This window comes from Podarcis muralis, chromosome 4 (assembly GCF_964188315.1).
Source record: "Podarcis muralis chromosome 4, rPodMur119.hap1.1, whole genome shotgun sequence".
Lineage (NCBI taxonomy): Eukaryota > Metazoa > Chordata > Lepidosauria > Squamata > Lacertidae > Podarcis > Podarcis muralis.
The window spans coordinates 3,038,279-3,051,101 of NC_135658.1; the positions used below are offsets into that span (position 1 = coordinate 3,038,279).

A 12,823-nucleotide genomic window follows, 5' to 3' on the forward strand; every position below is an offset into this window, starting at 1 on the left:
CCCACCCCCACTCCCCTGCTTCTGTCTCCTTTTCTTTCACTTGGACTCTCTGCCACTCTCAAGACAGACTCCTGGGGTGGGGTCCCTTTTTCTTTGCTCTGAGGGCCAGGTATGTATCTCGTCGACCCCTGAGGGCCAAGTGGATGAGGCCAAAGACACCTCCCTTGAAATTTAGGCGGGTAATTTAGTATCAGTATTCTGTTAGATAGCTTAACACACAAAGAGACATAGATGCCAAGGTCCCTGGAGGCTCAGTGAGTAGCAGCACCCATTTCCGGCTGCTTTGCCAGCAGCAATCCCTTTGGGAGAGAGAGGATGTGGTCCTGGGATGCCCTGCTCTGGGTGCGAGGGGATTGCTGCAGTGGCCTCCGTGGGGAGCTGCCCTTGGAGACACTGGGAGATGACTGGTCCCCAATGCAGCAGCCAGACTCTGGGATGGGATCCCTCTCTTTATTCCTGGCCTTTCTCTCCCACCTTTTTTTTTGGGGGGGGCTAGTCCACCTCCTCGTCTGGTCTTGGAAAACCATTTGCAGATGTTTCCTCTGTTGTGCAATGAGGCTGAGCGATGTCACACAGAGTTAAAGTCCCAGGGACTCCTTTGTCTGAAGAAGGGAGATCTTTTCTGAAGGGGGGGGGGACGGCCAAATGAGTTTGGGATCCTCTGATCTGCAGGAAAGAGAGCGTGGCAGACCTGGCCCCTCCCTGGCAGGACCCTCTCCTCCCTGACTTGGGGTCCCCCCCCCACATGAGCAGATCTGCCCCCCCCCATGCACCCTCTTCTGCTGCAGCCCTGGGACCCCCACCAGATCCCAGAGAGAGAGGAGACTCACCAGATCCCAGGAGGGGGGAGCGAGGCAGCCCTTGCAGGAGAGACACAAAGCAAGACCCCCCCTCCTTGCAGGAAAGGACTGGGGAGGGAGGGGCCTTGGCTCTGGAGGACCTGGCCCCCCCTTGCTTCCTGTCCTCTCTAGGAAGGCAGCTCAGTTCCCTTTAACCCTTGCCAAGCCGATTCCCTCCAGCTCAGCCCTCTCTCCCTTGGCAGATTTCTAATATTTTTTATGGATTTGGGGGGCCAGCTGCCCCCCCCCTGGCTACGCCCATGCCCAGATATCCCTTTGGGGGTGAGGCTCTTAGTTGGACTTTGAGCATCTCCCTCCCTTGGCCGGAAAGTGGAGGAGCAGCTTGCAGGGGAAAGGACCAATTCTGCAGCTCCAGCTCCAGAGGCATAGCAAGGTCAGGTGGTACCCGGTGTCACACACCCCCCCCCCCCGAATTTTTTCCATCAGTAAAAGAAGTTACACACAACTATTTAAAATATTTAGAAATAATTACAAATGAACCGTTTGCTGAGAATGAGATTAAAATGCATGTCCACATTCTAAATATCTGGATGGGCTTGCCTAAACAAACATTTATTTATTTTTGCAGGCACCCAAAAAATAAAAAGGAATAAAAAAAGAAGTGCAGGCAGGGAGTTCCAAAGTCTACCTGTGTCGCCACACTAAAACTTTGCTTTCTCACAAGTACAGGTGTTCTATGTGGAACCGGTAACTGTGCCAGTTTTCTCAAAGCAGTTGAGTTGGGAATACATGGGGGAAGGCAATCTGGTCAGAAGCTGTTAAGAGCTTTGTAGTCCACCATAAGATGAGTGGGACCAGGACAATGGCTCGCCTAGCCCTAGAAATGTGGCTTTAGGGAATTTTTTGTAAACCAAGCTTTTTTCGTTAAGTACCGTTCATCATCCTCAAGCACCAGCACCAGCCAATAGTCATTTTAACCACCAATCAGAAAGAAGCCGTTCCAAAGCAGTGTTGTGGTGCAGAGACAGACAGACAGACAAGTCTTTGGGAGCAGCCAGATTTTTATGTGTCAAACAAAAGCAGCATGCATTGCCCTAAAAGTGATCCATGCGACGGTCATCTCCAGGCTTGACTACTGTAATTCACTCTACGCGGGGCTGCCCTTGAAGCTGTCCCAGAAACTCCAGCGGGTGCAGAATGCTGCAGCGAGGCTCCTCACGGGGTCCCTGCCATGGGAGCATATTCACCCAGTGCTTTTCCAGCTGCACTGGCTCCCGGTGGAGTACAGGGTCAGATTTAAGGTGCTGCTTTTGACCTTTAAAGCCCTTCACGGCTATATTTTAATTTTGTTCTTAAGTTGCAATCATTCATCTTGTTTTTATTATTGCTTGTAAGCCGCTCTGAGCCTGAATTGGCTGGGGAGGGCGGGATATAAATAATAAAATTATTATTATTTATTACTAAAAGTCCAGGGAACATTAGATGCTTCTAATTTTTCCGATGAAGTGTTTTACTCAGCCTCACCTGCAATCATGTGTGCTGAACACACAGAAACACATACAGATAATGAAATTACTGGGAGTTACAGTCTCCAAATAAAACTCAACACATGCAAGCAGACTGATGGAATAGTACACACGATTTCCCCATCTCCTTTTATAAAAACATTATTTTTCTTTATCTTCATGGTACAGAAGATAAATATTCAGAAAGCAATAGTTACAACAGTAAACAAAAAGTAACTTGTCCTGATGGAATTTCAGACTTTCAGCATGTCATGTGTTAAAAGTTTCATTTCATTATTCTAAAACAGGCATCCCCAAACTCGGCCCTCCAGATGTTTTGGGACTACAATTCCCAGCATCCCAGACCACTGGTCCTGTTAGCTAGGGATGATGGGAGCTATAGTCCCAAAACATCTGGAGCGCCGAGTTTGGGGATGCCTGTTCTAAAAGACCACGATACATTTTCCCATGAGTGCTGGGTGGATTCCTGCAACAGTCTTAACAATTTATATATTCAATAAACATTTGCCACGTGTTATAAAAGGAATATGGATTGTGTTCCCCCACCTTCTTGATTCCCCCTGGCAAAGAAAATTTAAGATACTTAAATTGTGGTGCCCAGAATTGAACACAGTATTCTAGGTGGGGCCTGACCAAGGCAGAATAAATTGGTACTATTCCTGCCCTTGAACTGATTCTGCCTTCTGCCACATTGGCCTCCGCTCCCCGTTTGGTGTCGTCTGCAAATGTGATGAGCATCTCCTCAGTTCCTTCATCCAAGACATTTATAAAGAACTTGAACAACAACGGGCCCAGGACAGAACCCTGTGGTACCCCTCTTGTCACTTTTCTCCAGGATGAGGAGGAACCATGAAGGAGTCCTCTTTGGGTTCGGTCAGTCAAATCAGCCTAACAGTTACCAAGTTCAGCCTCATTTTACCAGCTTCCTCACATAAATATCACGGGGGACTTTGTCAAAAACCTTACTGAAATTAAGATGCACTATTACCACAGCAGTCCCCTGAGAAACAATCTGTAACTCCATCCAAAAAAAGAAAAAGAAAAAAGAGAGATTTCTCTAGCTTGACTTGTTTTTGAGAAAGCCATGAAGGGTACATAATTTTTTTAAAATGCTAATATTAAGAAGAAAGAAAAAAAATTCCTTCCAGTAGCACCTTAAAGACCAACTAAGTTAGTTCTTGGTATGAGCTTTCGTGTGCATGCACATTTCTTCAGATACACACAACAAAAATTCCTTCCAGCAGCACCTTAAAGACCAACTAAGTTAGTTCTTGGTATGAGCTTTCGTGTGCATGGACACGAAAGCTCATACCAAGAACTAACTTAGTTGGTCTTTAAGGTGCTACTGGAAGGAATTTTTTTTGTTTTGACTATGGCAAACCAACACTGCTACCTATCTGTAACTAATATTAAGGATATTGACAAGCTGGAACAAGTGCAAAAGAAGGCGACCAAGATCGTTTTGTTTTATTTATGCATTTATTTGACTTTTATAGCGCCCTATAGCAGGGGTGCCAACTTGAATAAAATATAGGAGGGGTTTAGCAAGCCCCGCCTCAGTTAAACAGTCACAGGATGGGGTGCAAGCATGCCAATTGAATGGCTGTTCCTATGAACTGGGGGGTGGCCCCCTCAAATATCTTATTAGGGGGCAAAGAGCTCTCAGACTCTAAGAGTTGGCTCCCATTCCCTACAATCACAGGTCACAGGACAGTTACAACATAAAATCACAGAATGAAAACACAAAACACCGCCCCCAAAACCTGTAACCCCCACCTCCCCACCACATTGTAAAAGGGCATTAGATGTCAATCAGCCAAAGGACTGGTTAAAGAGATGAGTTTTTCCCTGGCACTGAAAGCTGTATAATAACGGGTTTTGGGAACTTTGTATGAATTCTTTGATGGGAACTGAGAGAGGAGCTCCTCCGGAAGCTCTTTCCACATTCCACACACTGATAGGGTTTCTCCCCTGTATGAATTCTCTGATGGGAAGTGAGATGGTGGTTGAAACTGAAGCTCTTTCCACATTCCACACACTGATAGGGTTTCTCCCCTGTATGAATTCTTTGATGGAAAGTGAGACTGGCGCTCTGACTGAAGGTCTTTTCACATTCCACGCACTGATAGGGTTTCTCCCCTGTATGAATTCTCTGATGGCGAGTGAGACTGCTGCTGTGACTGAAGCTCTTTCCACAATCCACACACTGATAGGGTTTCTCCCCTGTATGAATTATTTGATGGGAAGTAAGATTGTGGCTCTGAGTGAAGCTCTTTCCACATTCCACACACGGATAGGGTTTCTACCCTGTATGAATTTTCTGATGGGAAGTGAGAGTGGAGATATCAGTGAAGCTCTTTCCACATTCCACACACTGATAGGGTTTCTCCCCTGTATGAATTCTGTGATGGGAAGTGAGTTTTGAGCTATTCCTGAAGCTCTTTCCACATTCCACACACTGATAGGGTTTCTCCCCTGTATGAATTCTTTGATGGGAACTCAGAGAGGAGCTTGTACTGAAGCTCTTTCCACATTCCACACACTGATAGGGTTTCTCCCCTGTATGAATTCTGTGATGGGAAGTGAGATTGTGGCTCTGAGTGAAGCTCTTTCCACATTCCACACACTGATAGGGTTTCTCCCCTGTATGAATTCTTTGATGGGAAGTGAGTTTCGAGCTATTCCTGAAGCTCTTTCCACATTCCACACACTGATAGGGTTTCTCCCCTGTATGAATTCTGTGATGGGAAGTGAGATTGTGGCTCTGAGTGAAGCTCTTTCCACATTCCACACACTGATAGGGTTTCTCCCCTGTATGAATTCTTTGATGGGAAGTGAGTTTCGAGCTATTCCTGAAGCTCTTTCCACATTCCATGCACTGATAGGGTTTCTCCCCTGTATGAATTCTTTGATGGGAAGTGAGTTTCGAGCTATTCCTGAAGCTCTTTCCACATTCCACACACTGATAGGGTTTCTTCCCAATGGGATTTCTTTGATGGGAAGTGGAAAAGGAACTTTTCCCACATTCAATATATTTATTCAGCTTCTCCATTGTGGGGATTTTGTCATGGTCACCCATGTTGTTAATTTCCAGTCCATATCTATCTACAATGAAGAGAAATGGATTAGCACCTCAGGGAGAAATTAAGGAAGAATACTTGTTAAATCTAGTAATAGAGGCATAACACAAGTGGGTTAGATGGATGGTTTTCTGAAGGGTTGGGTGCATTAATTAACGGGGATCAACCGACATCCTTTGGGGAACTTGTGATTCGATAAGCCTGGCTCTTCTCTTGAATCGATTTTGTTTGGCTCCATCATGGCATCCCTCCGTTTCTAATGTCAGTCTTCTCTTTGGACAACCAAAGACTGACGGGAGGAAAAACAAAAACGGAAAACCTGACAGAAGCTACTTCAACTTCCCTAACAACTCTGAAGTTTACAGTCAAAAGGGCCTGGGGAGTTCAGACCAGGCTGCTGCTTGTTTAATAAGCTGCAACGGGAGGAAGAACATACACAGAAAAAACAGTAATTTACTATTCAAGGTTTTTTTTTTGGGGGGGGGGGATGCTGTAATATCCAGTGTTGTAGGGGGTGCTGTCAAGGTCTGTGAAAATATATGAGGTTCGTGACATATGGAGTTTTGAATTTAAAAACTGATATTATGATTCAACTAGGAGCCTTACCAAGAGAGGCCATGATCCCAGAATTCTCCTCCATGATGTCCTTATGCAGAGCTCTCTCGTCAGGATCCAGCAACGCCCACTCCTCATCCGTGAAACAAACAGCAACATCTTCAAAGCACACTGGACCCTAAAAGAAGAAGGGAAATGTCCTACTCTGAGACAACACTGTTGTTCACCACCACCCCTTGAGCTAGGACATTGTTCCACCCCTTGGCCTCTGTCCCCACAAGGCTGCTTCCCCTGACCTGATCTGGTTCCACAGCCGCTGCTTCCATTCTGTCCCCATTCAGAGATGGTTGAAGAGGTCTAGCCAGTATCACTGTGTCACCTGCAAGAGAAAAAAGGTAAGGGGGAGGCCCAGAGTGCCTTCTTGTCTCACAGGTGAATCAGTGCATCTCAAACTACACAGGGGCCTTTGAGAAAGTCTCGCCTGCTGAGTGCATTTGGATATTTGGGTGCATTAGAGATGTTATGTGTGAAAAAATATATCTTCCCTCCTCTGATGAGTTGGAAAACCAACAGAATGAGACCAAACAGAGAAACATCACCTTCCTCCTTACCCAGTGGCCTCTCTCTGGTGCTCAGCGGAGGCCTCTCTGCCTCAGAAGAAATCTGGTCCATTTCTGCAAAGAGATCCTTTCTCTGAAAAAGAAACAAGGATTCAAAAGAGAGAATGGGGAGAAGGATTTAAAAATGAATGTCAGAGAGAATTCCGGCTGATCGCGGGAGCGAAGACAAGCGGGATTTCTCTCTGGAGAGGGAATCCAGCTCTTGGGAGGAAAAAGGGGGTGCTGCAAGGGCGCCGCTGCCCCCTAAAACACCCCTGGAAGGAGATCCAGGGGGCAGGATCCCGGCACAGCCGTTTTGCGATTCCCCCGACCGCCAGGTAACCTCCTTTGGAGGCGACGAAAACATTAATGAAATGATTAAAAAAGATGTATTAGAAAGAGGTTTTACCGACAAGGAATCAAAATATCAATTGGAAGTACTGAATAATGACGTAAAATTTTTGTCTAAAATGTATAAATTATTATTGGAATGGTATACAAGGGACGAGGAGGTTAAATCGGTTATGATCAATTGGGCCAAAGATTTTGGATATAATATACAATTTAAAGACTGGGTTAAATTGTGGAATGAAGGACTGAAATTTACTGCGTGTACTGTAATAAAGGAAAATGTGATGAAAATGATATATAGATGGTATGTAACACCAGTAAAATCAGCAAAAATTTATAAAGTAAGTAATAAATGTTGGAAGTGTAAAGAAAAAGAAGGAACATTTTACCATATGTGGTGGGAGTGTAAAAAGTGAAATGCTTTTGGGAAAGGATATATAATGAGTTACAAAAGATGTTGAAATATACATTTGTTAAGAAACCAGAAGCATTTCTATTAGGAATAATAGGAAATGAAATTAATAAGACAGAATGGAAGTTATTTTTATACGCAGTAACGGCAGCAAGAATACTAATGGCCCAAAAATGGAAACAAGAAGAATTACCTATGATTGAAAAATGGAGAATGAAATTAATGGAATATGCAGAACTTGATAAATTAACAGGAAGGATCCGGAACCGACGAGACCAGAGATTCACTGAAGACTGGATTAAATTTAAAGACTATATGAAAACTATATGTGATGACCAGATAACATTTGTAAGCTTTCAGGAAGCTCTGTGAGAATGTATGGTAGAAATATTGTTTAAAAAATAAGGTAAATTAAGATATTATTGTAGTGCAATATTAAATTAAGAAATGTGCAAGAAGTGATCAAGACGGAGAATTATCAGACATGTTGATGGAAGTAAATAAAAAAGATGTTGGTGATAAATTGGATGTTTTCTTTTGTATAGTTTTATATTGGAAAACTAATAAAAATATATATTAAAAAAATAAAAAATAAAAAATGAATGTCAGGGCCAACAGCTTTAAGGATGTCAGAACTCATTCCATGGATGCTTTCCCAGAAAAAAAAATGAGCCATCAGTAGAGCATGATGGGATGTTTTCTGTCCTGTTTGGAGGCCTTGGGAGTATCCAGAGGAAAGTCTCTCTCACCTGCTTTCTCTCCTCTGCCTGACTCAGGAGGAAACCTTCGGCCAAGGCCACTGCCTGCGAACTGGTCTCTGCTCCACAGTCCCTCACCCAGCTCTCCATCTCCGGTGGAAGGACAGCCAGGAACTGCTCCAAGATCACCAGGTCCAGCATCTCAGCTTTCGTGTGCCTTTCTGGCTTCAGCCACTGATGGCAAAGGTGGTAGAGTCAGCTGCAAACCTCTCGGGGTCCTTTGGCCTCCTGGAAGCAGAACTGCCTCACCTGCTGGCTCTGCACCTCTGAGCGGAGGGTGTCCTCCTCACCCAGGATCTTCTGCACAGAGTTTTCCCAGAACCGCCCACTGCTCCCAGTTTGGATGGCATGGCCTCTTTCTGTTCCAGGGCCAGCTGAGTCTCGCTGACCCATCTGTGCTCTCAGGAAGCCTCTGAGAGATCGGAAGGAACCCTTTGGTCTTCTGCCAAGTTCTGTCTGTCTTAAGGAGAGGCGCTAGCAAATCCTACAAAGCAAATACATTGTTCAGTTACAAAAGTTGTCTAATATCAGGAGAAGAAAAAGGTTCCCTGAGCAAGCATGGATGAGTCTTGGAGGGAACCAGGGCTGGACTGCACCACAGCCCAAACCATGAGCTATTTTATTTATTTAAATTTCTATAACACTTTATATTTTAGAGATAAATCTCAAAGCGGTTTACAGCATATTAAATCTGTGGGGATAATTGGGGAGTTAGAAGAAGATATATTATTGAACGATATCCTTCCTAACATGCACTAGCAAGTTCCATATTCTAGTTCCATACATCCCCCTTTTTTAGATTACGCAGCAATCAGCTTGTTGCTGACTCATCTGAGTCTTGCTATTAAAAATTCCTTCCTGGTAAAATCCCTTCCAATCCCTCTTAAATGAATAAGCACAATAATCTGATTCACGTTAATATAAAAGTAGTTTACTCACAGATTCATTCACGTTCACAGACATATCCCTGAAGGCAGGCTTAGGTTACATAACAACTAGAACTATTCCATAAAGAAGTTAGTCCCAAATGACTGCGACTAAGGAGTCACTTCTCCAAACACACAGCAACATACAAAATGGAGAAGACACACTGATCAGAAGATGGAGGCCGTGTGCTCCTCCATGCTAGTACAACACACTGCACCCTCTTCAAGTCACATGGAGTGGAAGTCTGTCCCAGCTCAGGAGGAAACAGGAAGTCTTCTCCTGAGTGGGAGAAAACATCCCCTAATGTGTCCACTGTAGGAATGTTGTACTGGACTGCAGTTTCACATCTCACAAAATCAATAAAATAGAAATAAAACCATTGGAAGAAAGTCAAATAATTAGTCTATAGTCAAAGCAACATAGCAGAAAACAAATATTCTTATAAAGATGTCAAAATAAAACCTTACAAAGGAGGTCAACTACAGAATAGATATTTAACACAGTAGGGCAGGATGAGTCTGGGCCTCACCCCCTAGGCCAGGTGGAAAGGGCCTTTTTAAAAAGGAGAAGAGGAGGAGGAGGAGGAAGAAGAAGAAGAAGAAAGAGGAGGAGGAGGAGGAAGAGGAGGAGGAGGAAGAGGAGGAAGCAGCCTCTAGCTCTCCTAGAAGATTGCAATGCAAAATGTGGAGGCAGCGGAAGGGATTTCTGGGAGATGAATCAGCCTGGTTGCTCCTGCCTTCCAGTCAATGCATGAAGTCAGAACTGACTGACAAGGGAGTCATTTGTATCTTGTGGAAAATGGATGCTTGGCTCTAGTGGGGGTCCTCACCCGGGGGTCCTCAGGAGTTGCTCTCCCCCACCCCCACTCCCCTGCTTCTGTCTCCTTTTCTTGCACTTGGACTCTCTGCCACTCTCCAGGCAGACTCCTGGGTGGGGTCCCTTTTTCTTTGCTCTGAGGGCCAGGAATGTATCTGGCCAACCCCCTGAGGGCCAAGTGGGCGGGGCCAAAGACACCTCCCTTGAAATATAAGCGGGAAATAATGATAATGATAATAATAATAATAATAATAATAATAATAATAATAATAATAATAATAATTCTCTTAGATGGCTGAACACATGCACAGCCATTGATGCCAAGGTCCCTGGAGGCTCAGTGAGTAGCAGCGCCCATTTCCGGCTGGTTTTCCAGCACCAATCCCTTTGGGAGAGAGAGGATGTGGTCCTGGGGTGCGAGGGGATTGCTGCAGTGGCCTCCGTGGGGAGCTGCCCTGGGAGACACTGGGAAACTGGTCCCCAATACAGCAGCCAGACTCTGGGCTGGGATCCCTCTCTTTATTCCTGGCCTCTCTCTCCCACCTTAACTTCCTCCCTCCCTGTGGGGGGTTTTTTTGGGGGGGGGCTAGTCCACCTCCTTGTCCACCTTTGGAAAACCATTTGCAGATGTTTCCTCTGTTGTGCAATGAGGCTGAGCGATGTCACACAGAGTTAAAGTCCCAGGGACTCCTTTGTCTGAAGAAGGGAGATCTTTTCTGAAGGGGGGGCGGAGGGTCAAATGAGTTTGGGATCCTCTGATCTGCAGGAAGGAGAGCGTGGCAGACCTGGCCCCTCCCTGGCAGGACCCTTTCCTACCTGACTTGGGGTCCCCCCACATGAGCAGATCAGGCCCCCCAGGCCCCCTCCCCTGCTGCAGCCCTAGGCCCCCCCCCGTCCCCCCACTGCACCCTCTGGGGGGAGAGAGAGGAGACTCACCAGATCCCAGGAGGGGGCAGCGATTCGGCCCTTGCAGGAGAGACACAAAGCAACACCCCCCCCCTTTCTTGCAGGAAAGGACTGGGGAGGGAGGGGCCTTGGCTCTGGAGGACCTGCCCCCCCCCCTTGCTTCCTGGCCTCTCTAGGAAGGCAGCTCACTTCCCTTTAACCCTTGCAATGCCGAGTTCCACCCCCCTCCAACTCAGCCCTCTCTCGCTTGGCAGAACCTCAGATTTCTATCATTTTTTATGGATTTTGGGGGCCAGCTGCCCCCCTGGCTACGCCCATGCCCAGATATCCCTTTGTGGGGTGAGGCTCTTGGCTGGACTCTGAGCATCTCCCTCCCTTGGCCTGAAAGGGAACCTGCCTTGTGGGGACAGAGGTCAAGGGGTGGAAGAATGTCCTAGCTCAAGGAGTGGTGGTGAACAACAGTGTTGTCTCAGAGGAGGACATTTCCCTTTTTCTTTTAGGGTCCAGTGTGCTTTGAAGATGTTGCTGTTGGTTTCATGGATGAGGAATGGGAGTTGCTGGATCCTGAGAGGAGAGTTCTGCATAAGGACGTCATGGAGGAGAATCGTGGGATCATGGCCTCTCTCTGTAAAGCTCCCTGTGGGATCATAATATCTGTTTTTAAATTCAAACTTCCATATGTGAAGAACCTCATATATTTTCACAGAACTCAGCAGCGCCCCCTACAACACCAGATATCACAATCCCCCCCAAAAAAACCTTGAACAGTAAATTACTGTTTTTTCTGTGAATGTTCTTCCTCCAGTTGCAGCTTATTAAAGAAGGATCAGCCTGGTCTGAACTCCCCAGGCCCTTTTAAGTATAAATGTCAGAGTTGTTAGGGAAGTTGAAGTAGCTTCCGTCAGGTTTTCCGTTTTTGTTTTTCCTCCCGTCAGTCTTTGGTTGTCCAAAGAGAAGACTGACATTGGAAATGGAGGGATGCCATGATGGAGGCCAACAAAATCCATTCAAGAGAAGAGCCAGGCTTGTCGAATCACAGGTTCCCCTAAGGATGTCAGTTGATCCCCGTTAATTAATGCACCCAACCCATCAGAAAACCTTCCATCTAACCCACTTCTGTTATTCCTCTGTTACCAGTGTTAACAAGTATTCTTCATTAATTTCTCCCTGAGACGCTAATCCATTACTCTTCATTGCAGATAGTGATGGATTGGAAATCAAGAACAAGGGTGACCATGACAAAATCCCCACAATGGAGAAGCTGAATAAATATCTTGAAAGTGGGAAAAGTTCTTATTCCACTTGCCATCAAAGAAATCCCATTGGGAAGAAACCCTATCAGTGCATGGAATGTGGAAAGAGCTTCAGTCACAGCCACAATCTCAATTCCCATCAGAGAATTCATACAGTGGAGAAATCCTATCAGTGTGGGGAATGTGGAAAGACCTTCAGTCAGAGCGCCAATCTCACTTCCCATCAGAGAATTCATACACGGGAGAAACCCTATCAGTGTGTGGAATGTGGAAAGACCTTCAGTCAGAGTGCCAACCTCACTTCCCATCAGAGAATTCATACAGGGGAGAAACCCTATCAGTGTGTGGAATGTGGGAAAAGCTTCAGTCAGAGCTTCAAACTCACTTCCCATCAAAGAATTCATAAAGGGGAAAAACCCTATCAGTGTGTGGAATGTGGAAAGAGCTTCAGTCAGAGCGCCGGTCTCACTTCCCATCGGAGAATTCATACAGGGGAGAAACCATATCAGTGTGTGGAATGTGGAAAGAGCTTCATGAAGAGCTCTTCTCTCACTTCCCATCAAAGAATTCATACAGGGGAGAAACCCTATCAGTGTGTGGAATGTGGAAAGAGCTTCAGTCACAGCCACAGTCTCACTTCCCATCAAAGAATTCATACAGGGGTGAAACAATATCAGTGCCTGGAATGTGGAAAGAGCTTCAGTCACAGCCACAGTCTCACTTCCCATCAAGTAATTCATACAGGGAAGAAACCCTATCAATGCTTTGAATGTGGAAAGAGCTTCAGTACGAGCTCCAATCTCATTTCCCATCAAAGAATTCATACAGGGGAGAAACCCT

The 12,823-nt window shown here is 45.7% G+C and overlaps 2 protein-coding genes across 8 annotated transcripts in view; one reads left to right on the forward strand and one right to left on the reverse strand.

Annotated features, from left to right (window-relative positions):
- LOC114595223 (uncharacterized) overlaps nt 1-12,823 on the forward strand; it is a 646,585-nt gene that overhangs the window by 620,931 nt on the left and 12,831 nt on the right. The window lies entirely within an intron of this gene.
- Nucleotides 1-12,823, reverse strand: part of LOC114595218 (zinc finger protein 75D-like) — a 437,997-nt gene that overhangs the window by 49,525 nt on the left and 375,649 nt on the right. For 3 of the 7 annotated variants that reach the window (XM_077927847.1, XM_077927846.1, XM_077927848.1), the window contains exons 3-4: nt 6,573-6,654; nt 6,258-6,340 (exon numbers count right to left, since the gene is read on the reverse strand). In XM_077927847.1, the coding sequence (XP_077783973.1) occupies nt 6,258-6,340; nt 6,573-6,654 (165 nt within the window). Of the gene's footprint in view, nt 1-6,257; nt 6,341-6,572; nt 6,655-8,072; nt 8,566-9,020; nt 9,356-10,760; nt 10,831-12,823 lie in introns of those variants that run through there. The other 4 variants (XM_077927851.1, XM_077927852.1, XM_077927850.1 and 1 more) reach the window with 3 other exon arrangements.